This window comes from Coregonus lavaretus (genome assembly GCF_964263955.1).
Source record: "Coregonus lavaretus genome assembly, chromosome: 7".
Taxonomy (NCBI): Eukaryota; Metazoa; Chordata; class Actinopteri; order Salmoniformes; family Salmonidae; genus Coregonus; species Coregonus lavaretus.
The window spans coordinates 57,466,064-57,492,407 of NC_139994.1; the positions used below are offsets into that span (position 1 = coordinate 57,466,064).

The 26,344-nt window shown below is 45.9% G+C and overlaps 1 protein-coding gene across 1 annotated transcript in view; it reads right to left on the reverse strand.

The window, feature by feature from the left end:
* The window catches only part of LOC311132130 (DENN domain-containing protein 4C-like), a 62,088-nt gene that overhangs the window by 13,262 nt on the left and 22,482 nt on the right, over positions 1–26,344 (reverse strand). Inside the window, exons 3-18 of the mRNA XM_084165340.1 lie at positions 22,672–22,924; positions 22,127–22,196; positions 20,837–21,006; positions 20,019–20,260; positions 19,718–19,784; positions 19,576–19,634; positions 16,461–16,605; positions 16,079–16,254; positions 15,500–15,600; positions 14,191–14,409; positions 11,654–11,799; positions 11,099–11,137; positions 10,802–10,935; positions 10,488–10,620; positions 3,816–4,022; positions 3,438–3,566 (exon numbers count right to left, since the gene is read on the reverse strand). Coding sequence (XP_084021466.1) covers positions 3,438–3,566; positions 3,816–4,022; positions 10,488–10,620; positions 10,802–10,935; positions 11,099–11,137; positions 11,654–11,799; positions 14,191–14,409; positions 15,500–15,600; positions 16,079–16,254; positions 16,461–16,605; positions 19,576–19,634; positions 19,718–19,784; positions 20,019–20,260; positions 20,837–21,006; positions 22,127–22,196; positions 22,672–22,924 — 2,290 coding nt within the window. The remainder of the gene's footprint in view (positions 1–3,437; positions 3,567–3,815; positions 4,023–10,487; positions 10,621–10,801; positions 10,936–11,098; positions 11,138–11,653; positions 11,800–14,190; positions 14,410–15,499; positions 15,601–16,078; positions 16,255–16,460; positions 16,606–19,575; positions 19,635–19,717; positions 19,785–20,018; positions 20,261–20,836; positions 21,007–22,126; positions 22,197–22,671; positions 22,925–26,344) is intronic.

Below are 26,344 nucleotides of genomic sequence, written 5' to 3' on the forward strand. Positions count from 1 at the left end.
TCCCCCCTCAAGCAGATACCACGACAGCCCTCAAAGAACTTCACTGGACTTTATGCAAACTGGAAACCACATATCCTGAGGCTACATTTATTGTAGCTGGAGATTTTAACAAAGCAAATTTGAGGAAAAGGCTGCCGAAGTTCTATTAACATATCGACTGTAGTACTTGTGCTGCTAAAACTCACGACCACTGCTACTCCAACTTCCGGGATGCCTACAAGGCCCTGCCCCGCCCTCCTTTCGGCAAATCTGACCACTACTCTATTTTGCTCCTCAACTCAAACTCAAACAGGAAGTACCCGTGCTAAGGACTATTCAACGCTGGTCTGACCAATCGGAATCCACGCTTCAAGATTGTTTTGATCACGCGTACTGGGATATGTTCCAGGTAGCTTCAGAGAATAATATTGACGGATATACTGATACGGTGACGGAGTTTATCAGGAAGTGTATAGGAGATGTTGTAATAATATAATAATAATAATAATAATAATAATAATAATAATAATAATAATAAGCCATTTAGCAGACGCTTTTATCCAAAGCGACTTACAGTCGTGCGTGCATCCATATTTTTTTTTGTGTATGGGTGGTCCCGGGGATCGAACCCACTACCTTGGCGTTACAAGCGCCGTGCTCTACCAGCTGAGCTACAGAGGACCACAGTGACTATTAAAACCTACCCTAACCAGAAACCGTGGCTAGATGGGCAGCATTAACGCAAAACTGAAAGCGCGAACCCCAGGAATTAACCACGGTAAAGTGACTGGGAATATGCAGAATACAAACAGTGTAGTTATTCCCTCCGCAAGGCAATCAAACAGGCAAAATGTCAGTATAGGGACAACGTGGAGTCGCAATTCAATGGCTCAGACACGAGACGTATGTGGCAGGGTCTACAGACAATCACGTACTACAAAAGGGAAACCAGCCATGTCGCGGACACTGACTTCTTGCTTCCGAACAAGCTAAAACACCTTCTTCGCCCGCTTTGAGGATAATACAATGCCACCGACGCGGCCTTCTACCAAGGACTGTGGGCTCTCCTTTTCTGTGGCCGACGTGAGTAAGACATTTAAGTGTGTTAACCCTCGCAAGGCTGCCGGCACAGATGACATCCCTGGACATATTCAATCTCTCCCTATCCCAGTCTGCTGTCCCCACATGCTTCAAGAAGGCCACCATTGCCCCTGTACCCAAGAAAGCAAAGGTAACTGAACTAAATGACTATCGCCCCGTAGCACTCACTACTGTCATTATGAAGTGCTTTGAGAGACTAGTGAAGGATCATATCATCTACCTTACCTGCCACCCTAGACCCACTTCAAATTTGCTTACCACCCCAATAGATCCACAGACGATGCAATTGCCATCACACTGCCCTATCCCATCTGGACAAGAGCAACACCTATGTAAGAATGTTGTTCATTGACTATAGCTCAGCATTCAACACCATAGTACCCTCCAAGCTCATCATTGAGGCCCTGGGTCTGAACCCCGCCCTATGCAACTGGGTCGGGAAGCTGGTCAGGATCTCAGTGACTTTGAAGGAGTGGTCTCAAAGGAGCATAGGGGGTTTAAAGGGTGTGTGTGTGTGTGTGTGTGTGTGTGTGTGTGTGTGTGTGTGTGTGTGTGTGTGTGTGTGTGTGTGTATATATATATAAAAACTCAGCAAAAAAAGAAACGTCCCCTTTTCAGGACCCTGTCTTTCAAAGATAATTCGTAAAAATCCAAATCACTTCACAGATCTTCATTGTAAAGGGTTTAAACACTGTTTCCCATGCTTGTTCAATGAACCATAAACAATTAATGCACCCGTGGAACGGTCGTTAAGACACTAACAGCTTACAGACGGTAGGCAATTAAGGTCACAGTTGTGAAAACTTAGGACACTAAAGAGGCCTTTCTCCTGACTATGAAACCCCCCCCCCCCCCCCAAAGAAGATGCCCAGGGTCCCTGCTCATCTGCGTGAACGTGCCTTAGGCATGCTGCAAGGCGGCATGAGGACTGCAGATGTGGCCAAGTGTCCGTACCTTAAGACGCCTAAGACAGCGCTACAGGGAGACAGGACGGACAGCTGATCGTCCTTGCAGTGGCAGACTACGTGTAACAACACCTGCACAGGATCGGTACATCCGAACTTCACACCTGCGGGACAGGTACAGGATGGCAACAACAACTGCCCAAGTTACACCAGGAATGACAATCCCTCCATCAGTGCTCAGACTGTCCGCAATACGCTGAGAGAGGCTGGACTGAGGGCTTGTAGGACATCAGACATCACCGGCAACAACGTCGCCTATGGGCACAAACCCACCGTCGCTGGACCAGACAGGACTGGCAAAAAGGGCACTTCACTGACGAGTCGCAGTTTTGTCTCACCAGGGGTGATGGTCGGATTCGCGTTTATCGTCGAAGGAATGAGCGTTACACCGAGGCCTGTACTCTGGAGCGGGATCGATTTGGAGGGGGAGGGTCCGTCATGGTCTGGGGCGGTGTGTAACAGCATCATTGGACTGAGCTTGTTGTCATTGCAGGCAATCTCAACGCTGTGCGTTACAGGAAAGACATCCTCCTGCCTCATGTGGTACCCTTCCTGCAGGCTCATCCTGACATGACCCTCCAGCATGACAATGCCACCAGCCATACTGCTCGTTCTGTGCGTGATTTCCTGCAAGACAGGAATGTCAGTGTTCTGCCATGGCCAGCGAAGAGCCCGGATCTCAATCCCATTGAGCACGTCTGGGACCTGTTGGATCGGAGGGTGAGGGCTAGAGCCATTCCCCACAGAAATGTCCGGGAACTTGCAGGTGCCTTGGTGGAAGAGTGGGGTAACATCTCACAGCAAGAACTGGCAAATCTGGTGCAGTCCATGAGGAGGAGATGCACTGCAGTACTTAATGCAGCTGGTGGCCACACCAGATACTGACTGTTACCCCCCCTTTGTTCAGGGACACGTTATTCAATTTCTGTTAGTCACATGTCTGTGGAACTTGCTCAGTTTATGTCTCAGTTGTTGAATCTTGCTATGTTCATACAAATATTTAAACATGTTAAGTTTGCTGAAAATAAACGCAGTTGACAGTGAGAGGACGTTTCTTTTTTTTTTGCTGAGATATATATATATATATATATATATATATATATATATATATACACATACACACACGTGTCTCAGTCACCAGATCTCAACCCAATTGAACACTTATAGGAGATTCTGGAGCGGTTTCCACCACCATCAACAAAACACCAAATGATGGAATTTCTCATGGAAGAATGTTGTCGCATCCCTCCAATAGAGTTCCAGACACGTGTAGAATCTATGACAAGGCGCATTGAAGCAGTTCTGGCCCAACGCCCTATTAAGACACTATGTTGGCGTTTCCTTTATTTCGGCAGATACCTGTAAGTGCATGGGCTGGTTAAAGTAACCTACCTTGTTGTAGTATCCATAGGTGATAGCGTTAGGGTGCACCCCTGCCTTCTTCATCTCCACCAGAACACGGACGGCCATGACAGGCTGACCGTACACACCACACAGCTGCATCACTACACGGTAACACACCTACAGAGGTAGAGATGGTGGCTAATAATAACTTAATAGCTACAGTAGACTTCCACTGTAGTCGTTATCCCTGTAGCGGGAATGATGACACCAACACACACACACACACAAGCCTACTCAAAGACTCATGTTAACAAACATTGACAAACAAACACTACCCCCTTACATACCAATCTCCCCACCATCCCCACAACCAAAACCCCACAACGCAACCCTTCCCATACCCCCACTCCCCTCCCTTCCCCTCACCTCATCCAGGACCTCCACCTCAGAGGTCCTCATCTTGAGCAGGACGTTGTAGGCCTGCTGCATGGCCCAGCTCTTGGACTGGACCAACCTCACCCCCACGGGCAGACAGATGAACCACAGGCTGTAGCAGTGGCTGAACAGACACTTGGCCCACAGCGGAGGGTTGGAGTAGAAGCGCTTGGCCATCTTGTAGGCAAGCTTGATCTCCTGCAGAGGGACACAGACACACAGTTCATTTCTGTTCAGTTTAATTAGTTTTATTTGTGGAAAATGTGAATACAATTGACTGATTATGAGTGATTCCAGATGATTTTCAGTTTATTATTATCCTGTGCTATTTCCTCATAGTCAGAGTTGGGAGGAGAGAGTTGTAGTGAGTGTGACTTTGCACGTTCCTAATGGTGAACCTCCCCTCCCTCCTCTCTCCGTAGAACAGTGGCCTAATAATACCTGGCCTTATGAGGCGAGTCAAGCGCCACAGAAATATTAACGCCCACATACTCACTTGATATCTTGTCACGACACCCACCACGCAGTGTTTGTGGTACGTGTGTGAATATAAAAATGTGTGGTGCATATTATGTAATCCATTTATATAATTAGATTAGTAAAAATAAATGTTTTGTCATACCCGTGGTATATGGTCTGATATACCACGGCTCTCAGCCAATCAGCATCCAGGGCTCGAACCACACAGTTTATATTAAGTAATCCATTTATATACACAAGGTACTTTTTATCTCTTCTACACGTAGCCAGACAAATACTACACATACACAGCAACACAAACTGTCTGAACCGGAAAAATATATTGGCCTCCCACAAAAGCGGAGGACGACAAAACAACAAGAATCACAAGACAAAAAAAGCCTGTTTCCTGGGAGGTCTATTATTCTAAAAACACGTCACAGTGACCACCGTCCCCTCCCCAAAAACACACACACACACACACCACTCTTCCATCTCTGTCCAAAGTAAGTCTGACTGGCTTTGAGTCTGTACTTGGCCTAGACAGAGCTCAAAGAGCAGCAATGTTACAGCCCAGAGTCGGCTATTCTCCTCTGCCCTGCTGTAAATAAGTAGCTGCTGATTACAGTGGTGAGGGACTTCTTTTTTATTGGAACCAGCCAGTGCACCATCCCAGACAGAGAATGGTTGTCAAAAATATTCCCTACATAGTGCACAAATGACCCTATAGGCCCTGGTCAAAAGTAGAGTACTATATAGGGAACAGGGTGCCATTTGGGACACGGCGTGAGAGAATGACTCAGCAGCCGACAGCGTCCACGGCAGGCAATGTTATTCCCTACCTGGGGAATTGGTCATGTGGTCAGGGCAGTAGACAGGGCAGAGTAGGTAGAACTAGAATGAGGAACAAGACTGATCAGGACAATGTCGTTGACCAAGATGGCGCTGCAGTGAATAGTAGCAGTCTTACGTGCTCCTGATCAATTCTGCGATTTGATCTTTTTTTTTTTACATAATGTCTCCACCATCATTTACTATGATCGAAAACAGCATCTGGACATCAGAACAGCTTCGAGGCAAGCAACACTGAACCATGCGTGATCTCGCTTTCCAGAGACCTTTAAAACAGGTTAACATTCTCAAGGCCACATGGCCAGACAGAATACCAAGACACATACTCAGAGCATGCGCTGACCAGCTGGGAAGTGTCTTCACTGACATTTTCCAACCTATCCCTGACCCGGTCTGTAATACCAACTTGTTTCAAGCAGACCACCATATTACCCGTGGCCAAGAACGCCATGGTAACCTGCCTAAATGACTATTGCCCCGTAGCACTCACATCTACAGCCATGAAACGCTTTGAAAGGCTGGTCATGGCTCATATCAACACCATCATCCCGGACACCAAGTGGTGAGGGTAGGCCACAACACTTCCGCCATGCTGACCATCAACACAGGGGGCCCCTCAGGGGTGTGTGCTTAATCCCCTCCTGTAGTCCCTGTTCAACCAGGACCGCGTGGTCGATGACGACACAACAATGGTAGGACTGCTCACCGACGACGATGAGGCAGCCTATAGGGAGGAGGTCAGAGACCTGGCAGTGTGGTGCCAGGACAACAACCTCTACCTCAACGTCAGCAAGACAAAGGAGCTGATCGTGGACTACAGGAAACGGAGGAGCGAGCACGTCCCTATCCACATCGATTGGGCTGTAGTGGAGCGGGTCGAGAGCTTCAAGTTCCTCGGTGTCTACACCCCCTCAGGAGGTTGAAAAGGTTTGACATGGGCCCTCAAATCTCAAAAACTTCTACAGCTGTACTGCCATCCTGGACCTCTATATCAGGCGGTGTGAAAGGAATGCCCGGAAAATCGTTAAAGACTCCAACCACCCAAGCCATAGACTATTCTCTCTGCTTCCGCACGGCAAGCGGTACAGGCGCATCAAGTCTGACACCAACAGGCTCCTAAACAGCTTCTATCCCCATGCCATAAGACTGTTAAATAGCTAACTAAATACACTACATGACCAAAAGTATGTGGACACCTGCTCATCGAACATATCATTCGCCCCGTTTACACTTTTGTATTATTATTTTTTTAAACCTTTATTTAACTAGGCAAGTCAGTTAAGAAAAACGTCTTATTTACAATGACAGCCTGCCCCGGCCAAACCCGGACGACGCTGGGCCAATTGTGCGCCGCCCTATGGGACTCCCAATCACGGCCGGATTGTGATACAGCCTGGAATTATACCAGGGTCTGTAGTGACGCCTCTAGCACTGAGATGCAGTGCCTTAGACCGCTGCCCACTCGGGAGCCCTGCTCGAGAGATCAATGGTGGCAAGCTTTACACCACTCCAGCCAACACTTGGCATTGCACATGGCGATCTTAGGCTTGTGTGCGGCTGCTCGGCCATGGAAACCCATTTCATGAAGCTCCCGACGAACAGTTATTGTGCTGACGTTGTTTCCAGAGGCAGTTTGGAGTGTTGCAACCGAAGACAGGCGATTTTTACGCATTACAGCACTCGGCGGTCCCATTCTGTGAGCTTGTGTGGCCTACCACTTGTCGGCTGAGCCGTTGTTGCGCCTATACATTTCCACTTCCCAATAACAGCACTTACAGTTGACCGGGCAGATCTAGCAGGGCAGAAATGTGACGAACTGACTTGTTGGAAAGGTGGCATCCTATGACGGTGCCACGTTGAAAGTTACTGAGCGCTTCAGTATGGGCATTCTACTGCCAATGTTTGTCTATGGAGATTGCATGGCTGTGTGCTCAATTTTATACACGTGTCAGCAATGGGTGCTGCTGAAATAGCCGAATCCACTAATTTGAAGGGGTGTCCACATACTTTGTATATACAGTGTAGCCAAATATATTTTATATTTGAGATTCTTCAAAGTAGCCACCCCTTGCCTTGATGACAGCTTTGCACACTCTTGGCATTCTCTCAATCAGCTTCATGAGGTAGTCACCTGGAATGCATTTTAATTAACAGGTGTGCCTTGTTAAAAGTTAATTTGTGGAATTTCTTTCCTTCTTAATGCGTTTGAGCCAATCAGTTGTGTTGTGACAAGGTAGGGGTGGTATACAGAAGATAGCCCTATTTGGTAAAAGAACAAGTCCATATTATGGCAAGAACAGCTCAAATAAGCAAAGAGAAATGACAGTCCATCAGTCAATTCAGAAAATGTCAAGAACTTTGAAAGTTTCTTCAAGTGCAGTTGCAAAAACCATCAAGCGCTATAATGAAACTGGCTCTCATGAGGACCACCACAGGAAAGGAAGACCCAGAGTTACCTCTGCTGCAGAGGATAAGTTCATTAGTTACCAGCCTCAGAAATTGCAGCACAAATAAATGCTTCACAGAGTTCAAGTAACAGACACATCTCAACATCAACTGTTCAGAGGAGACTGTGTGAATCAGGCCTTCATGGTCGAATTGCTACAAAAAAACCACTACTAAAGGACACCAATAAGAAGAAGAGACTTGCTTGGGCAAAGAAACACAAGCAATGGACATTAGACCAGTGGAAATCTGTCCTTTGGTCTGATGAGTCCAAATTTGAGATTTTTGGTTCCAACCACCATGTCTTTGTGAGACGCAGAGTAGGTGAACGGATGATCTCCGCATGTGTGGTTCCCACCGTGAAGCATGGTGGAGAAGGTGTGATGGTGCTTTGCTGGTGACAATGTCTGTGATTTATTTAGAATTCAAGGCACACTTAACCAGCATGGCTACCACAGCATTCTGCAGCGATACGCCATCCCATCTGGTTATCGATTAGTGGGACTATCATTTGTTTTTCAAAAGGACAATGATCCAACACACCTCCAGGCTGTGTAAGGGCTATTTGACCAAGAAGGAGAGTGATGGAGTGCTGCATCAGATGACCTGGCCTCCACAATCACCTGACCTCAACCAAATTCAGATGGTTTGGGATGAGTTGGACCGCAGAGTGAAGGAAAAGCAGCCAACAAGTGCTCAGCATATGTGGGCACTCCTTCAAGACTGTTGGAAAAGCATTCCAGGTGAAGCTGGTTGAGAGAATGCCAAGAGTGTGCAAAGCTGTCATCAAGGCAAAGGGTGGCTACTTTGAAGAATCTAAAATTTATTTTGATATGTTTAACACTTTTTTGGTTACTACATGATTCCATGTGTGTTATTTAATATTTTTGATGTCTTCACTATTATACTACAATGTAGAAAATAGTCCAAACTTTTGACTGGTACTGTATATGTACATACAGTGGGGGAAAATAGTATTTAGTCAGCCACCAATTGTGCAAGTTCTCCCACTTAAAAAGATGAGAGAGGCCTATAATTTTCATCATAGGTACACGTCAACTATGACAGACAAAATGAAAAAAAAAAATCCAGAAAATCACATTGTAGGATTTTTAATGAATTTATTTGCAAATGATGGTGGAAAATAAGTATTTGGTCAATAACAAAAGTTTCTCAATACTTTGTTATATACCCTTTGTTGGCAATGACACAGGCCAAACGTTTTCTGTAAGACTTCACAAGGTTTTCACACACTGTTGCTGGTATTTTGGCCCATTCCTCCATGCAGATCTCCTCTAGAGCAGTGATGTTTTGGGGCTGTCGCTGGGCAACACAGACTTTCAACTCCCTCCAAAGATTTTCTATGGGGTTGAGATCTGGAGACTGGCTAGGCCACTCCAGGACCTTGAAATGCTTCTTACGAAGCCACTCCTTCGTTGCCCGGGCGGTGTGTTTGGGATCATTGTCATGCTGAAAGACCCAGCCACGTTTCATCTTCAATGCTTTTGCTGATGGGAGGTTTTCACTCAAAATCTCACGATACATGGCCCCATTCATTCTTTCCTTTACACGGATCAGTCGTCCTGGTCCCTTTGCAGAAAAACAGCCCCAAAGCAAGATGTTTCCACCCCCATGCTTCACAGTAGGTATGGTGTTCTTTGGATGCAACTCAGCATTCTTTGTCCTCCAAACACGACGAGTTGAGTTTTTACCAAAAAGTTATATTTTGGTTTCATCTGACCATATGACATTCTCCCAATCCTCTTCTGGATCATCCAAATGCACTCTAGCAAACTTCAGACGGGCCTGGACATGTACTGGCTTAAGCAGGGGGACATGTCTGGCACTGCAGGATTTGAGTCCCTGGCGGCGTAGTGTGTTACTGATGGTAGGCTTTGTTACTTTGGTCCCAGCTCTCTGCAGGTCATTCACTAGGTCCCCCCGTGTGGTTCTGGGATTTTTGCTCACCGTTCTTGTGATCATTTTGACCCCACGGGGTGAGATCTTGCGTGGAGCCCCAGATCGAGGGAGATTATCAGTGGTCTTGTATGTCTTCCATTTCCTAATAATTGCTCCCACAGTTGATTTCTTCAAACCAAGCTGCTTACCTATTGCAGATTCAGTCTTCCCAGCCTGGTGCAGGTCTACAATTTTGTTTCTGGTGTCCTTTGACAGTTCTTTGGTCTTGGCCATAGTGGAGTTTGGAGTGTGACTGTTTGAGGTTGTGGACAGGTGTCTTTTATACTGATAATAAGTTCAAACAGGTGCCATTAATACAGGTAACGAGTGGAGGACAGAGGAGCCTCTTAAAGAAGAAGTTACAGGTCTGTGAGAGCCAGAAATCTTGCTTGTTTGTAGGTGACCAAATACTTATTTTCCACCATAATTTGCAAATAAATTCATTAAAAATCCTACAATGTGATTTTCTGGATTTTTTTTCTCTCAATTTATCTGTCATAGTTGACGTGTACCTATGATGAAAATTACAGGCCTCTCTCATCTTTTTAAGTGGGAGAACTTGCACAATTGGTGGCTGACTAAATACTTTTTTCCCCCACTGTATCTACCTCAATTTCCTCATACCACTGCACATCGACTCGGTGCTGGTACTCCCCATGTATAGTCATGTTATTTTTACTTGTCATTGTTATTCGTTATTCACTGTGTATTTACTCCTCATGTCACTATTTCTATTATATTTTTAACTCTGCGTCGTTAGAAAAGGACCCGTAAGTAAGCATTTCACAGTCAGTCTACACCTGTTGTTTTACGAAGCAAATAAAACGTACCAGAATTTGAATGTTGCAACTGATCCTCTGGTTGACTCTTTATTTTATTGTACACACCATTGCATCCATTCCATGGTCCTGCCACTGTGCGTGTGTGTATATATGCATGCATGTGTACCTGCTTGGTCCTCTTGGCCAGCAGTGCAGGGCTGCTGGACAGGCTGGCCCCTGGTGTGCTGCTCCTCAGCGCTGGCATCACCTCTCTGGGACGGTCAAACAGGTCCATACGCAACCGAGGAAAACTCTTATAACTAACAGAGAGTGAGCGAGAGAGAGAGGAAAACGCCACAGGTATGAGAGTGAAGTTAACGTAGACCCGCATCCCTTCTTCGGAGCCAGATGCACTGTCCACTGTAAGACACTACCAGGATCACTGGTGTTATTGTGCTGCCAATGTGTTAGTGGTGCAGCATGTACTGGGGGTTAGCTCACCTGTAGCGGGCAGGGAGGTCAGATTCGTCCTCGGTGGCGGGAGGTTCTGGGGGCATGACGAAGACTGTGTGCTCACTCTTCTGTGATTCGTCTAGTTCCATGAGCTTAATGTCCTCTGATGACTCACCCTCCACCTATGGAAAGGAAAACATGTTCTCAGTGTCCACGCACATGGCCGCACGTACACACACAGACAAATCAAAATCACTACAACCATTCTTCTAATGCATAATAATGAGACAGACTCTAGTTGGAAAAGGAGGTGTGTTAAAACTTGACTAGGGTCTGAGGGATTACCTTAGTGGCTTTGTCACTGCCTTTATCAGAGGGAAATAGCTGCAGGGGAAAAGGGTAAAGGAACAGATTCAATCAGAGGAAATGAGCCTTCCTCCGTCAGTCTCCCCTGGAGGAATGTTACGACTGAATCATCAATAAAACAACACGTTAAACAAATGCCACAAAAATCGGGTTCGAAAATTGACATCGGTCTGAGGCACTCGCCAGGGACGATGGAGGGAAGCCATGTTCTTGTCTAGCTGGGTGTGGGGGTCAATTCCAATTCAAAAATCTAAAAGTGACATTTATTTTCAAAGATTCATTTTCAATTCATTCATTCATTCATTCATTTTCAATTCACTTCCTGGCTTTATGGGAGTTGGAATGGAATTGGCCCCAACCCAGCAAGCAAAGCAGGAAAAATTGAATCATTACAACCAGTTTTGGCTGCTGGGAACACTGTTCAATTTGTCAAAATCATTCACTGAATTTCAATTAACTTCCTGGATTGATGGAGTTGATATGTAATGGACCCCCCACACTGACTCCTGTTGCCTGGTGCTTGATAACGCTCACCTTCTCGATGCAGTCGTCGAAGAAGGCAAGGCCTGTGTCCTTGTCGCTGACGAATGTGCACTCCTCGATGAAGCGAATGAAGATCTGAGTCTTCGTCAGCTGCGAGTAGAACTTCTGGTGGGCTCGCTCCCTGCTCTTTAGGAACCCTGGGAGAGGACAGAGAGCCAGGTCAATGGGCCTGTCCCATAGGAAACGCTCAGGAAATGCTACACAAATGTTCTCTAAACACTTAACAGGCAACGCTGTGTGGCCAGAGTTTAAATAAAAATGGTGAAAGGAAATATGCATTGTGTGGATTTTAGTGGCCTTATTTTAAATTACAATTCTCCAGTAAAAAAAAGCTATATTATATTTCAGTGAATGGGTAGTATGGGACTCAGTCTTCAATACCCCAGTGAGATTGTGAACTAACCTTTTAAATCAAATGGGCAATAAAATAATGGTATAACTATATTTTCATCCAAATGCATTATGTACAGTGCATTCGGAAAGTATTCAGACCCCTTCACTTTTTCCACATTTTGTTACGTCACAGCCTTATTCTAAAATGGATTAAATACAAAAAATCTCATTAATCTACACACAATACCCCATAATGACAAAGAGAAAACAGGTTTTTAGACATTCTTACAAATGTATTAAAAATAAAAAACAGAAATACCTTATTTACGTAAATAATCAGATCCTTTGCTATGAGACTCGAAATTGAGCTCAGGTGCATCCTGTTTCCATTGATCATCCTTGAGATGTTTCTACAACTTGATTGGAATTGTCCGTAGAGCGCAGAGACAGGATTGTGTTGAGGCACAGATCTGGGGAAGGGTACCAAAATATTTCTGCAGCATTGAAGGTCCCCAAGAACACAGTGGCCTCCATCATTCTTAAATGGAAGAAGTTTGGAACCACCAACCTGCCCGGCCAAACTGAGCAATCGAGGGTGAAGGGCCTTGGTCAGGGAGGTGACCAAGAACCCGATGGTCACTCTGACAGAGCTCCAGAGTTCCTTTGTGGAGATGGTTGTCCTTCTGGAAGGTTCTCCCATCTATCTATGCAGCACTCCACCAATCAGGCCTTTATGGTAGAGTGGCCAGACAGAAGCTACTCCTCAGTAGAAGGAATGACAGCCACTTGGAGTTTGCCAAAAGACACCTAAAGACTCTCAGACGATGAGAAACAAGATTCTCTAGTCAAATAAAACCAAGATTGAACTCTTTGGCCTGAATGCCAAGCGTCACGTCTGTAGGAAACCAGGCACCATCCCTACAATGAAGCATGGTGGTGGCAGCATCATGCTGTGGGATGTTTTTCAGTGGCATGGACTGGGAGACTAGTCAGGATTGAGGGAAAGATGAACGGAGCAAAGTACAGAGAGATCCTTGATGAAAACCTGCTCCAGAGCGCTCAGGACCTCAGACTGGGGCGAAGGTTCACCTTCCAACAGGACAACGACCCTAAACACACAGCCAAGACAACGCAGGAGTGGCTTCGGGACAAGTCTCTGAATGTTCTTGAGTGGCCCAGCCAGAGCCCGGACTTGAACCCGATCAAACATCTCTGGAAAGACCTGAAAATAGCTGTGCAGCAATGCTCCCCATCCAACCTGACAGAGCTTGAGAGGATCTGCAGAGAAGAATGGGAGAAACTCCCCAAATACAGGTGTGCCAAGCTTGTAGCGTCATACTCGAGGCTGTAATCGCTGCCAAAGGTGCTTCAACAAAGTACTGAGTAAAGGGTCTGAATACTTATGTAAATGTGATATCAGTTATTTATTAATTTGTTTTGCAAAAATGTCAAACAGTTTTTGCTTTGTCATTATGGGTTATTGTGTTTAGATTGATGAGGGGGGAAAAATTAATCAATGCCATAGATGGTTGATTTCTGAGTAGGCCTGTGAAATTAGAGATTTGCCTGTTATGAACACTTGGAACAGCAGTCAGATAGGCGGTCTGTTTAACACAGCTCCTGGATGACATTAAAATAATGTATAATATACATTGCGCAATTATAATACTTGTGTTAGATGTTTTTTTTTCTCCCCAATTTTTGTTATATCCAATTGCGATCCAATTACGATCTTATCTCATCGCTGCAACGGGCTTGGGAGAGGTGAAGGTCGAGGTCATGCGTCCTCCGAAACATGACCCGCCAAGCCGCGCTTCTTAACACCCGCTCGCTTAACCCGGAAACCAGCCGCACCAATGTGTCGGAGGAAACACTGCCACAAGGAGTCGCTAGAGCGCAATGAGTAAAGTTTTAGTATTCAAAGTATTTCCTTAAAAAAAACTGTCTATTAGCACATTTTACGTCTGTTTTGTGTAGTTTTTCGAGATAGACAATAGAGCCTGTGCGCAAGATTTTGTTCTGGGTGGGGTGATACATTTTGTGGGCAAATATATGAACGAAGGACTAAAAACGATCCATCCATTCCCCATTGTTACAGTGTAGGTCGTTTAGTAAGTCTGAGGCGGTGGCCTTATTGGATCGGACCTGGGTGATGGGTTTGAGATAAGAGCGGTGAAACACACCCACACACTAACCCTGTAGGTCATATAGTGAGTCTGCAGAGGTGGCCTTCTCGGAGGGGGCCTGGGTGATGGGTTTGAGGTAGGAGCGGTAGCCCTTCAGGATGTTGGCCATGAAACGCAGCAGGGACTCTTGGATCTCCATCTCTAGGGAGGTCATCTTCTTGTGCCAGGTGAAGTCCGCTTCGATGGGGGTCATCTCCACCGCCAAGCCCTCCTGGGCCGTCCGACGCACTGGAAAACAGCCACCAGATGGGGATAATTACATTTCACATACTAAAAGGACTGGGGAGAGTAGGCTAAACATACTATTGACTTATACTACCAGTCAAAAGTTTGGGCACACCTACTCATTCAAGGGTTTTTCTTTATTTTTACTATTTTCTACATTGTAGAATAATAGTGAAGACATCAAAACTATGAAATAACACATATGGAATCATGTAGTAACCAAAAAAAGTGTTAAACAAATCAAAATATATTTTCATATTTTAGATTCTTCAAAGTAGCCACCCTTTGCCTTGATTACAGTTTTGCACACTCTTGGCATTCTCTCAACCAGCTTCATGAGGTAGTCACCTGGAATGCATTTCAATTAACGGGTGAGCCTTGTTAAAAGTTAATTTGAGGAATTTATTTCCTTCTTAATGCATTTGAGCCAATCAGTTGTGTGACAAGGTAGGGTTGGTATACAGAAGATAGCCAAGTCCATATTATGGCAAGAACAGCTCAAATAAGCAAAGAGAAACGACAGTCTATCATTACTTTAAGACATGAAGGTCAGTCAATACGGAAAATGTCAAGAACTTTGAACGTTTCTTAAAGTCCAGTCGCAAAAACCATCAAGCGCTATAATGAAACTGGCTCACATGAGGACCGCCACAGGAAAGGAAGACCCAGAGTTACCTCTGCTGCAGAGGATAAGTTCATTAGTTACCAGCCTCAGAAATTGCAGCCCAAATAAATGCTTCAGAGTTCAAGTAACAGACACATCTCAACATCAACTGTTCAGAGGAGACTGCGTGAATCAGGCCTTCACGGTCAAATTGCTGCAAAGAAACCACTACTAAAGGACACCAATAAGAAGAAGAGATTTCCTTGGGCCAAGAAACACAGGCAATGGACATTAGAAAATAGTAAAAAGAAAGAAAAATCATTGAATGAGTAGGTGTCCAAACCTTTAACTGGTACTGTATATCATTTTCACCAATCATACTATGCTGTATCAGATCATTTCCAGCATGGTTCCAAGCCGCAGACATGAAGCAGTTGCTATGAGACTCGAGAGTAAAGTTGAAATATAATTATATGACTGTGTTTGTACCGATGCTCAGCTGGTGGTGCAGGTTGTTCAGGGAGTGAAACAGGCTCTTACAGGGCTTCTTTGGGAGGTTCTTCCAGTTACTGTGTTTCTTCTCCTCAGACCTGCAGAGATGGTTCAGAATGTTAGTAAGGTGTATTTGGAATATGCTCATTCTGGTGTAAGTGATAAAAAATACATAATTAAGCAATAAGGCCAGAGGAGGTGTGGTATATGGCCAATATACCACGGCTAAGGGCTGTTCTTATGCACGACGCATCGCGGAGTGCCTGGACACAGCCCTTAGCCGTGGTATATTGGCCATATACCACAAACCCCCGAGGTGCCTTATTGCTATTATAAACTGGTTACCAATGTAATTAGAGCAGTAAAAATAAATATTTTGTCATACCCGTGGTATACGGTATGATATACCACGGCTGTCAGCCAATCAGCATTCAGGGCTCGAACCACCCAGTTTATAATATGCGATATATGGACTGAAAAACTGTCTCTGGGGTATCGACAACAGTTAGGGTAAGTGTGTTAACAGATCCATATGTCAAAATGGGGGAATGCTTCTTTAAAATGTCTGGATCTTACAGGTAGATAGTGTTGGTGTCCAGGTCCACACAGACCACGTCCGGCGGAGGGTCATAGAGGTCAAAGTAGCGGGAGTCCACGCCCACGATGAAGGGACAGGGGGCGTTGAGGACCCCTGCCAGGGAGAGCGGGCAGAGGGGGATGTACGGGCACTGCCACTGGAATGGAAATATCATCTAGATAGTAGGACACAGACGGAGAGAAAATCAAACTTCTATTTCACATTTTCATCCAACGTTTTCACATATTAACCTAATGTCATTCCTACATGGGCCACATCATGTATACAAACTCCAACCAACCAACCAATCATCATTTATATAGTCCTTTATAAAACACTTGTCACAATCAAAGCTGAGTGACCATATCCTTTATCACTCACCGCCACCACAGCCTCTGCTACCCCGGTGAGTACAGCGGGTCTCAAGGAGTGTAGCAGGATCTTACTCTCCAGCAGGACAAAGTGCAGCAGCGTGGCACAGTTCTCTGGGCCCAGGTTAATCAGCAGTGTACTGTAGTCTGCACCACTGAGGAGAGGGGAGGAGAGAGAAGAGGGGAGGAGAGAGAGGAGAGGGGGAAAGGAGAGTTGGGAAGAGAGGAGCACATAGGTATTGGGGAAAGGATTCAAACGAGACTCAGGGATACAATGGGTCATGAAAGGTTGGATTGGATGAAGGGCAGCCATCTTTGAAGGGGGGTTTGTAAACAGTACATGTGCAGTAAAGAAGGTGTGTGGGTAAATCAGGGAGGGGTGAAGGTAAACTGGATTGAGACAAAAGCTCAGGTTACATTGCGCCCTTGTGTCAAAACCTGGTTCTTTTAAAAACCTTTTAAGGGGAAAAATACTTTTATTTTATTTTCAGAGAGTAACCGGTTCAAACTTTGCATATCAACAAACACCTGTGCCAAAGGCACTAGCCAGCAAGTCTTCCAGCCCCGAAAGGCATGAGCTCACTAGCTGACCATCATCTATAGAAGAGTTTGGGGTCATACACACATCCTTAACTTAGGTGCTGGGCTAATAAAGTGAACACTGTGGGTTTTGGCTCCGGCCCTGTTCCTGGGGGGCTGCCCTCCGGTGGGTTTGGCTCCGGACCAGTTCCTGGGGTGCTGCCCTCCGGTGGGTTTGGCTCCGGCCCTGTTCCTGGGGGGTTGCCCTCCGGTGGGTTTGGCTCCGGACCAGTTCCTGGGGTGCTGCACTCCGGTGGGTTTTCAGTCCAACCCCAGTTGTAACTAACCTGATTCAGCTTATCAACCAGCTAATTATTAGAATCAGGTACACTGGATTGGGGTTGGAGTTCAAACCTGCGGGAGGGTATCTCTCCGGGAGCAGGGTTGGGGTTGGGGCCTGCGGGATCTCCAGTAACGGGCTTGGAGTTGAAACCTGCAGGGGGGGTATCTCTCCACGAACGGGCTTGGAGTTGAAACCTGCAGGGGGGGTATCTCTCCAGGAACAGAGTCGGAGAGCCCTGCTATAGACACTGTAGGCTGCGTTGTGTATTTCTTGTGGTTCTACACTATATATACAAAAGTATGTGGACACCCCTTCAAATTAGTGGTTCTGCTATTTCAGCCACACACGTTGCTGACAGGTGTATAAAATCGAGCACACCGCCATGCAATCTCCATAGACAAACATTGGCAGTAGAATGACATTACTGAAGAGCTCAGTGACTTTCAACGTGCCACCTTTCCAACAAGTCAGTGAATCAAATTTCTGCCCCGCTAGAGCTGACCCAACTGTAAGTGCTGTTATTGTGAAGTGGAAACGTCTAGGAGCAACTACGGCTCAGCCGCGAAGTGGTACGCCACACAAGCTCACAAAACGGGACCGCCGAGTGCTGAAGCACGTAAAAATCATCTGTCCTCGGTTGCAACACTCACTACCGAGTTCCAAACTGTCTCTGGAAGCAACTTCAGCACAAGAACTGTTCGTCAGGAGCTTCATGAAATGGGTTTCCATGGCCGAGCAGCCGCACACAAGCAATGCCAAGCTTCGGCTGGAGTGGTATAAAGCTCGCCGCCATTGGACTCTGGAGCAGTGGAAACGTGTTCTCTGGAGTGATGAATCGTGATACATCATCTGGCAGTCCAGCGGACTAATCTGGGTTTGGCGTATGCCAGGAGAACTCTACCTGCCCCAATGCATAGTGCCAACTGTAAAGTTTGGTGGAGGAGGAATAATGGTCTGGGGCTGTTTTTCATGGTTCGGGCTAGGCCCCTTAGTTCCAGTGAAGGGAAATCTTAATGCTACAGCATACCAATTACATTCTGGACGATTCTGTGCTTCCAACTTTGTGGCAACAGTTTGGGGAAGTCCCTTTCCTGTTTCAGCATGACAATGCCCCTGTGCACAAAGCTAGGTCCATACAGAAATGGTTTGTCGAGATCGGTGTGGAAGAACTTGATTGGCCTGCACAGAACCCTGACCTCAACCCAATCGAACATGAATTGGAACGCCGACTGCGAGCCAGGCCTAATCGCCCAACATCAGTGCCCGACCTCACTAATGCTCGTGGCTGAATGGAAGCAAGTCCCCGCAGCAATGTTCCAACATCTAGTGGAAAGCCTTCCCAGAAGAGTGGAGGCTGTTATAGCAGCAAAGGGGGGACCAACTCCATATTAATGCCCATGATTTTGGAATGAGATGTTCGACGAGCAGGTGTCCACAAACTTTTGGTCATGTAGTTATATGTATTTAATGTGGTTATATGTATTTCATGTGCATTCCTTTAAAGAAAAATGACCTCCCATTTAGTTGATTTATTTAATAAACCTCATCGTCTGTGGTAAAAAATAAATAAATAAATAAAGTGAACATGAAAAGAACAGAAAGGTCCGCACGCTGAATATGCTCCCAATTTACCACCTTTATTGACAATGTTTCGATCCAACACGGATCTGTCAGGTGAAACGAAAATCCGTGTTGGATCGAAACGTTGTCAATAAAGGTGGTAAATTGGGAGCATATTCAGCGTGTGGACCTCTCTGTTCTTCTCACTAGCTGACCAACAACAACATATTCAACTTTGAAATGAAAAGTCTGGAGAGGAAAAAAGTCTGATGGAACACATTGAGGTTTCTTGACAGAATGCAATTGCAGCATAACAGTTTATTTCATCTGTACAGGCTGGATTTCTACACTAAATAATGAAGGACCTGTCCACAATGTGACAGACAGGCAGTGCTGTTTCTGGGACAGTCCTAGTGCCTGTTTTCATGTGGCAGTTTCAAACTGGAAAACTATCAGGAATTAATGCGTTTAGTATTACCGAGCCAGAAAGTTTGGAGGATTGCCGTTTCTAACCCCGGTATTTCCTCTGGAAAAACTGTGGTTGATGCTCTGCCATGACAACGGTAAGGACCGGGCCCTTTCTCCCTTTCTGTTCCTGAAGTTTTCCCTTGGGCCCTAGATTATCCTGTCTCTAAACTAGTTGTCATACGGACGTACCCTCTGAAATGCAGCTATTTTTTTTATGGCCTATAAAAGATCTTACCTGAGAGGCATAGGAGTACACACAGGCTGTGCGAGCATCAAGGTGTCGTGTGCAGAGAGCTGAAAGAGAAAACAACACTGTCACAACAGCGACACCAACATAAACTGCATTCGCCAGCACAAAAATCATAATGACATCTCACCTGAACCAAGATTCTGGGCCTCTGAGGTGAGGGGAAGGACACGTTGTGCATGAAGTGTGAGATGTGCCTGTCAAAGAAACACACGCAAGCAAAGAATAGCATTAGCTTCAAACCTCCACCTACTCCTCTCCAGACCTGGGTCAAATACATGTATCAAACACTTTAATCTTGAGCTGCGTCTTTAGTTTTCCTGGTACAATGAAACATGGAATAGTCCCAAAAGTGCAAACCCCAAGCTAAATCAAGCACATCTCCAACTCAACCCCCCCCCCCCACCATTGACAAATGACGTCATCCTTACTTTTCAATGGGCAGCGGGTGGGGGCCCGAGACGGACAGCTTGTAGAGGAACATGAGGAACTTGCGGAAGGACTCGAAGAAGGGCCAGCGGGAAAGGAGGCAGATGCACTTGTTGGTGTTGACCGTCCGGTTGGGGATCATCTTCTTCTCCACGGTGGTGAGCAGGCCCAGCTGCACCTTCTGCTTCTCACTGAGGAGATCTATGGGGTAGGCCTCGTAGAACTGGATGGCTGCGCCGTACACCTGGGACAGATCAAATTAGATTCGATGAAAGATAGATTCCGGTGATAATATTAGGGACGTTGACGAACGCCCTTCACACATTTTTATGACAGGGTGAGTAACATTTATGCACCCATGATTAAATAGCAAAATGCAACACATTTACATAAAGTACATTGAGAGGCAAATGCCCTATTCCCACTAGCTCAGGGAAATGCGACGTGGTTTGTGACATAACTTGTGATGAGATTGTAGTTTGCTCAAGAGGCAGCTGACATTCAGGTGCCTTGATACACACAGCCTGAGGAGAAAACTAATACTTCTCCCCAATCCCAATGTCACATGCAGCTCGGGAAGTGAGACTTGAATGTTGACTATTACAACTATCTATTCATATTTCTGTCACTGGGCTGTTCAATTCCTGTCTTGGAGGGCCAAAACACTTCTGGTTTTCATTCTCTCCTAATAAAAAAAAACTAAACAAAAACAAGTGTTTCAGCCCTGCAGGACATAAATCAAACAGCCCTGATCAATCTAGTCATGAATCATTGTAAATCCCTGTTTACTGATATAATGCCATTGTTCTAGTCCACCTACCTTTTCCCCAGAGGAGTTGGTTAACACAAAGGTGGAGAAGACAGGCAGAGGGTAGCGTGTGTTGGGGGCCCAGCACTCGATCTTAGCCCCCATGGGGAGGCAGAACAGGGGCACAGACTCAGACAAGGGGAAGGACTCATAGTCATCCTCTGGGTAGCGGAAGATGAGGCCTGGAGGAGAGAGAGCAAGTCACACATAAGACATATAATAAACCTAGCTACATGTAATATGAATTTAATTGGGGTACACTCACTGACCAAATGAAATGATGTCAACAGAGCACACTACACAATCATAACACAACATTGAAGAAGTGCAGAGAGGAGGATGGAAGGAGAGAGATTGGAATAAGATCAAAACACCCTTTCCCTTGTCATCAGCCAGTGTGCGGAGATTCCGAACACATTCTTTTCAAAGGAAATCAACACCTTGCTAACCAATGAATGTTAAGAGAATGTTATAGAAAAAAAAAGCGATTGAAGGAGTAGGCGGGGTAGGAAGCAGTCTGTGGTCTGGCAAACAAACATCGTCACCTCACAGGAAGAAAGCCTAGCGAAGATAAAGCGTGTGTGCCTGTGCATGCGTAGTCTCTGAACAGGCGCCCGTCTAAGCCAACACCCAGCTCTGACCTCAGAAAGTAGCAAGTTCGAGACGGGGACAAACAGCTGCATTTACAAGAAGGTGGATACATAGTGTGAATGAAACCATCTGAACAACAAATGTCTTATTTAAGGGATAAATGTCTTCAGAAACATGACCTTTCTACACATGCATTTGTATAGTCCATAAGAACCTGTTTGGAGGTAATTTAAGTGAAAAACCAAAAGTGAAAGGATAAACCATTTCACACAGGGTGACAGCAATGACGCACAATGACACTATTTTCCACCTTGAAATAAATGGGCACCAGAAATAGGCTTAGAAATGCCAATGAGAGTCATCGTGAACCAGTCTAATGTGAGGCGGTGCCCATTTAACATCAGGGAGTGTGTTGTGCAGTTTCCAGGCATTTCAGTGACAGATAACAGAGCTGTCATTTGCCAGTGCATTTAGTCTTATCGACAGCACACAGAAAGCTCCTTTCAACTCAGTTCAATCATAGGAGATCAGCATACAATTACTGTGAAGTCAACTCAGGCACGAAGCAAGAGGAAAATGCATGGTAAACAGCATTGAACAAAGGCCAGGGAAAATAATAGCTATCCATCAATGAGCTCAGAAAATAGAGACTGATGCGGAGAGATGGGTAGATAGAGTAACAATAAAGAATCAATAGCGTGTGAGACTCACCGGCTTTGTAATTAATGGAGTTGGACACCGACACTGATTTCTTGTAGCACAGGAAAACACTAGAGCCCCACTGGAGGAAGAAAAACAAGACCATGTGACTTTGGGCTCAAAACAACATTTTCAAGGCGTCATTTCGACAGAATGTACTCAGCTAGGGGGTGAGTGGCATGGCCTGAATTTCATATCACGTTATATTCCATCCCCACTGCTTCCCCAAAGCTCTACTTTTGTGGGCCAGACGAAGACCCTTTCAGGGGTCGAAATGTTGTAAACCAACCTAATAAAAGGTATGTGTTGGAGCAATTGAGTGTGTGGGCCTTAAGAAAGTAGGCGTGTCCAAACCAGAACTGCCCATAGGGCAGGAACCCATCTCCTGTTTCTGTAGCATGAGGCAGCTTGATGTCCACCCCTGCCATTTTGAGAGTCTTTGATATGACTCGACGAGGGAAGGAAGCCCCAACCTTCCAATCTCAGGACGGAAACTCTAATCACAAGGCCACTGAGTTGGTCATGAGCCTACTTCATTACCAGTGGCCTCAACTCACCATGCCACAGTTGAGGTTCTTGTCCACCTTGCAGAAGGTGTGCGGCGGCGTCTCTCCCTTACTGGTGACAATGACGCAGATGTCGGTGACGGACAGGGAGTTCTGGGGCTGGACGGGCGGCGCGCGGCGTAAGGTGATGAAGATACGCTGCGAAGCGGCAGAGCTGTTGTTGACGTTGGCACAACGGCCATACGGTGTGGCCTGGATCACCTCACAGTCCTGGATGAGACGCTCCTTACCTTCATATAATACCCTGAGACACACAGACAGACAGAGCGAGAGAGGGGAAACAGAGCGAGAGAGGGGAGACAGAGCGAGAGGGGGGAGACAGAGCGAGAGGGGGGAGACAGAGCGAGAGGGGGGAGACAGAGCGAGAGAGGGGAGACAGAGCGAGAGAGGGGAGACAGAGCGAGAGAGGGGAGACAGAGCGAGAGAGGGGAGACAGAGCGAGAGAGGGGAGACAGAGCGAGAGGGGGGAGACAGAGCGAGAGGGGGGAGACAGAGTGAGAGAGGGGAGACAGAGAGAGGGGAGAAAGAGAGAGAGAGGGGAGAAAGAGAGAGAGAGAGAGGGGAGAAAGAGAGAGAGAGAGAGGGGAGAAAGAGAGAGAGAGGGGAGAGAGAGAGATGAGACAGAGGGAGATGGGAGAGAAAAGAGAGGTGAGAGAGAGAACAATATTAGTAAAATGACATGTACACATTCACATTCACCCACATCACACATACAACAACAAACATTCACAAACGAGACGGAATCATTCTACAGATGAAGCGGATTGGAGGTTGGGGAAAAATGGATTCGGATGGATGAGCAATGACTGTGGACAGTTACAGAGCCTTTCAGAAACTGGTAAGAATGAAAGTGAAACAAAAATACCCAATACCTACATGGCCAAAAGAAAATAAGCCTAGGTATGCCCAGTCCCTCTATCTACAGGACACCATGGGAGTGAATTTTCTAAATGTTGTCCTACATATCCCACAGGTAGGTAAAAACTAACACAGAGAGAGACAGGGAGAAAGAGAGAGAGAAAGAGTCACAGACTAATGCCTTCGCCCATGCGGCTACCCTCTGACCTGCATTCAAAAGGGCTGAGCGTCAACGTGTGAGGAAGCTGAGATTGGCGGATAGCAGTGTTGCAAAGTGCTGGCAGCGGAATGACTCCTGCCCACACATAATCAGTGCTCACTCAGACCTGGCCTTTTTTTCACTCTCTGTAGTAGGCAGTCACTACCAAAATACACTTACAAAAAAGGTTTCACTAAGCTATCTCTAGAGTTGAACACCAATAGATACTGCACATTCTACTTTGAAAACATACAAATGGAAAATATTTTGAAGTTTATTCAACCTTGCAACACCAAAAGAGGTTTTGGAGTCTCGATGAGTTTGCATGGTGCAAAGTTTTTCAACTTCAGTGGTCATATTTCAAGTAAAGTCAATGGGGGTAATTTCTACGCACCTCCCACACTGGCCACAGAACGTTACATGGCAGCTGGAAACTAAACAGACATGCAGCGAAGGCAAAACGCAAAGGAAGAGTGGATATTTTCCGCTGGTGGGGAAATATCTGGTGTTTCTTCTCACCGAAGTGTTGAGAAACTTGTTCAGCCTCGTCCACAGACTATGAAGTGAACCAACCAGGGCTCCGAAGCTCACCGAGCTCAACATGGCAGGCTAGAGATGAGGGAACCTGGTCCCAGATCTGTTTGTGCTCTGGCCAACTCCATTGAGATCATTGTCCAGCCAAACATGCTTGACGTGACAATGAGTGACAAGGAGTTGGCACGATAGCACAAACAAACTGACTCACAGGCTAGAGATGAGGTCGTGTGGCTAGAGGGGTGCTGTGGCCTAACATATTCTAGCAACCTTAGTACATTGACCTTAAATGTTCGGCTATGAAAAGACAACTGACATTAACTCCTGGAGGTGCTGACATCTTGCACCCTCTACAACCACTGTGATTATTATTTGACCCTGCTGGTCTTCTATGAATGTTTGAACATCTTGAAGAACGATCTGGACTTAATGGCCATGTACTCTTAAAATGTCCACCCGGCACAGCCAGAAGAGGACTGGCCACCCCTCAGAGCCTGGTTCCTCTCTAGGTTTCTTCCTAGGTTCCTGCCTTTCTAGGGAGTTTTTCCTAGCCACTGTGCATCTACTTCTGCACGAGACAGCCTACAGGAAGGTGTTGAGGGCTCTGGGAGTGTGGTGCCAGGAAAATAACCTCTCACTCAACGTCAACAAAGGAGATGATCGTGGACTTCAGGAAACAGCAGAGGGTGCACCCCCCTATCCACATCGACGGGACCGCAGTGGAGAAGGTGGAAAGCTTCAAGTTCCTTGGCGTACACATCACTGACAAACTGAAATGGTCCACCCACGCAGACAATGTGGTGAAGAAGGCGCAACAGAGTTTTTTGGCCTGGCACCCAAAACCCTCACAAACTTTTACAGATGCACAATTGAGATCATCCTGTCGGGCTGCACCGCCCGCAACCACAGGGCTCTCCAGAGGGTGGTGCGGTCTGCCGAACGCATTCCCGGGGGCAAACTACCCGCCCTCCAGGACACCTACAGCACCCGATGTCACAGGAAGGCCAAAAAGATAATCAAGGACATCAACCACCTGAGCCACTGCCTGTTCACCCCGCTATCATCCAGAAGGCGAGGTCAGTACAGGTGCATTAAAGCTGGGACAGAGAGAATGAAAAACAGCTTCTATGTCAAGGCCATCAGACTGTTAAATAGCCATCACTAGCACATTAGAGCCTGCTGCTGCCTATTGAAATCACTGGCCATTTTAATAATGTTTACATATCTTGCATTACTCATCTCATATGTATATAACGCATTCTATAATATTTTACTGTATCTTAGTCCATGCCGCTCTGTCATTGCTTGTCTATATATGTATATATTCTTAAATTCCATTCCTTCCTTAGATTTGTGTGTATTGGGTATATGTTGTGAAATTGTTAGATATTACTTGTTAGATATTACTGCACTGTCGGAGCTAGAAGCACAAGCATTTCGCTACACCCGCAATAACATCTGCTAAACATGTGTATGTGACAAATACAATTTGATTTGCTTGCTCTCTGGGGTTTTAGGCTCGGTTTCTGTATAAGCACTGTGACAACTGCTGTTTTAAAAAGGTCTCTATAAATACATTTGATTGATTGACCTAGTGATCAAAAGATTTGGACCTCTTGGTGTAAGGGCTAAGGTGTTGAACAATCGCAGGAACCTAGATTAAAGTCCTGTTTGGACCTCCTGAATTCGCTGTGATATCAAGTGCACGCTCACAGGTTGAGGGACGTGTGACGGGGTGGGTAAATGATGTATCTATTCTATTTACCAATCTCTCTTCATTTACTGTAAAAAAAAAAAAAATCCCAGTTTAACATGACATAAACATAGCCATGACAAGTAATCACGGTTTTCTATTTGTGGAGAGGAACTTGGTAGTTTGTACAGCATTAAAAAGGGAGTGTGTGGCCAGAACTCCCTGTTTCTGAGGAAAAGGTTGTTTTTCCTATCAAGGCTTCCCCTTAAATGAGTCAGTCCTTCCTCTGAGCAGAGCTCCTCCAGGTCAGATATCTTTAGCACATGACTCATTTCAACCTCCAAGACAGCAGAGAGCAAACTGGGAAACGGGGAGCTACC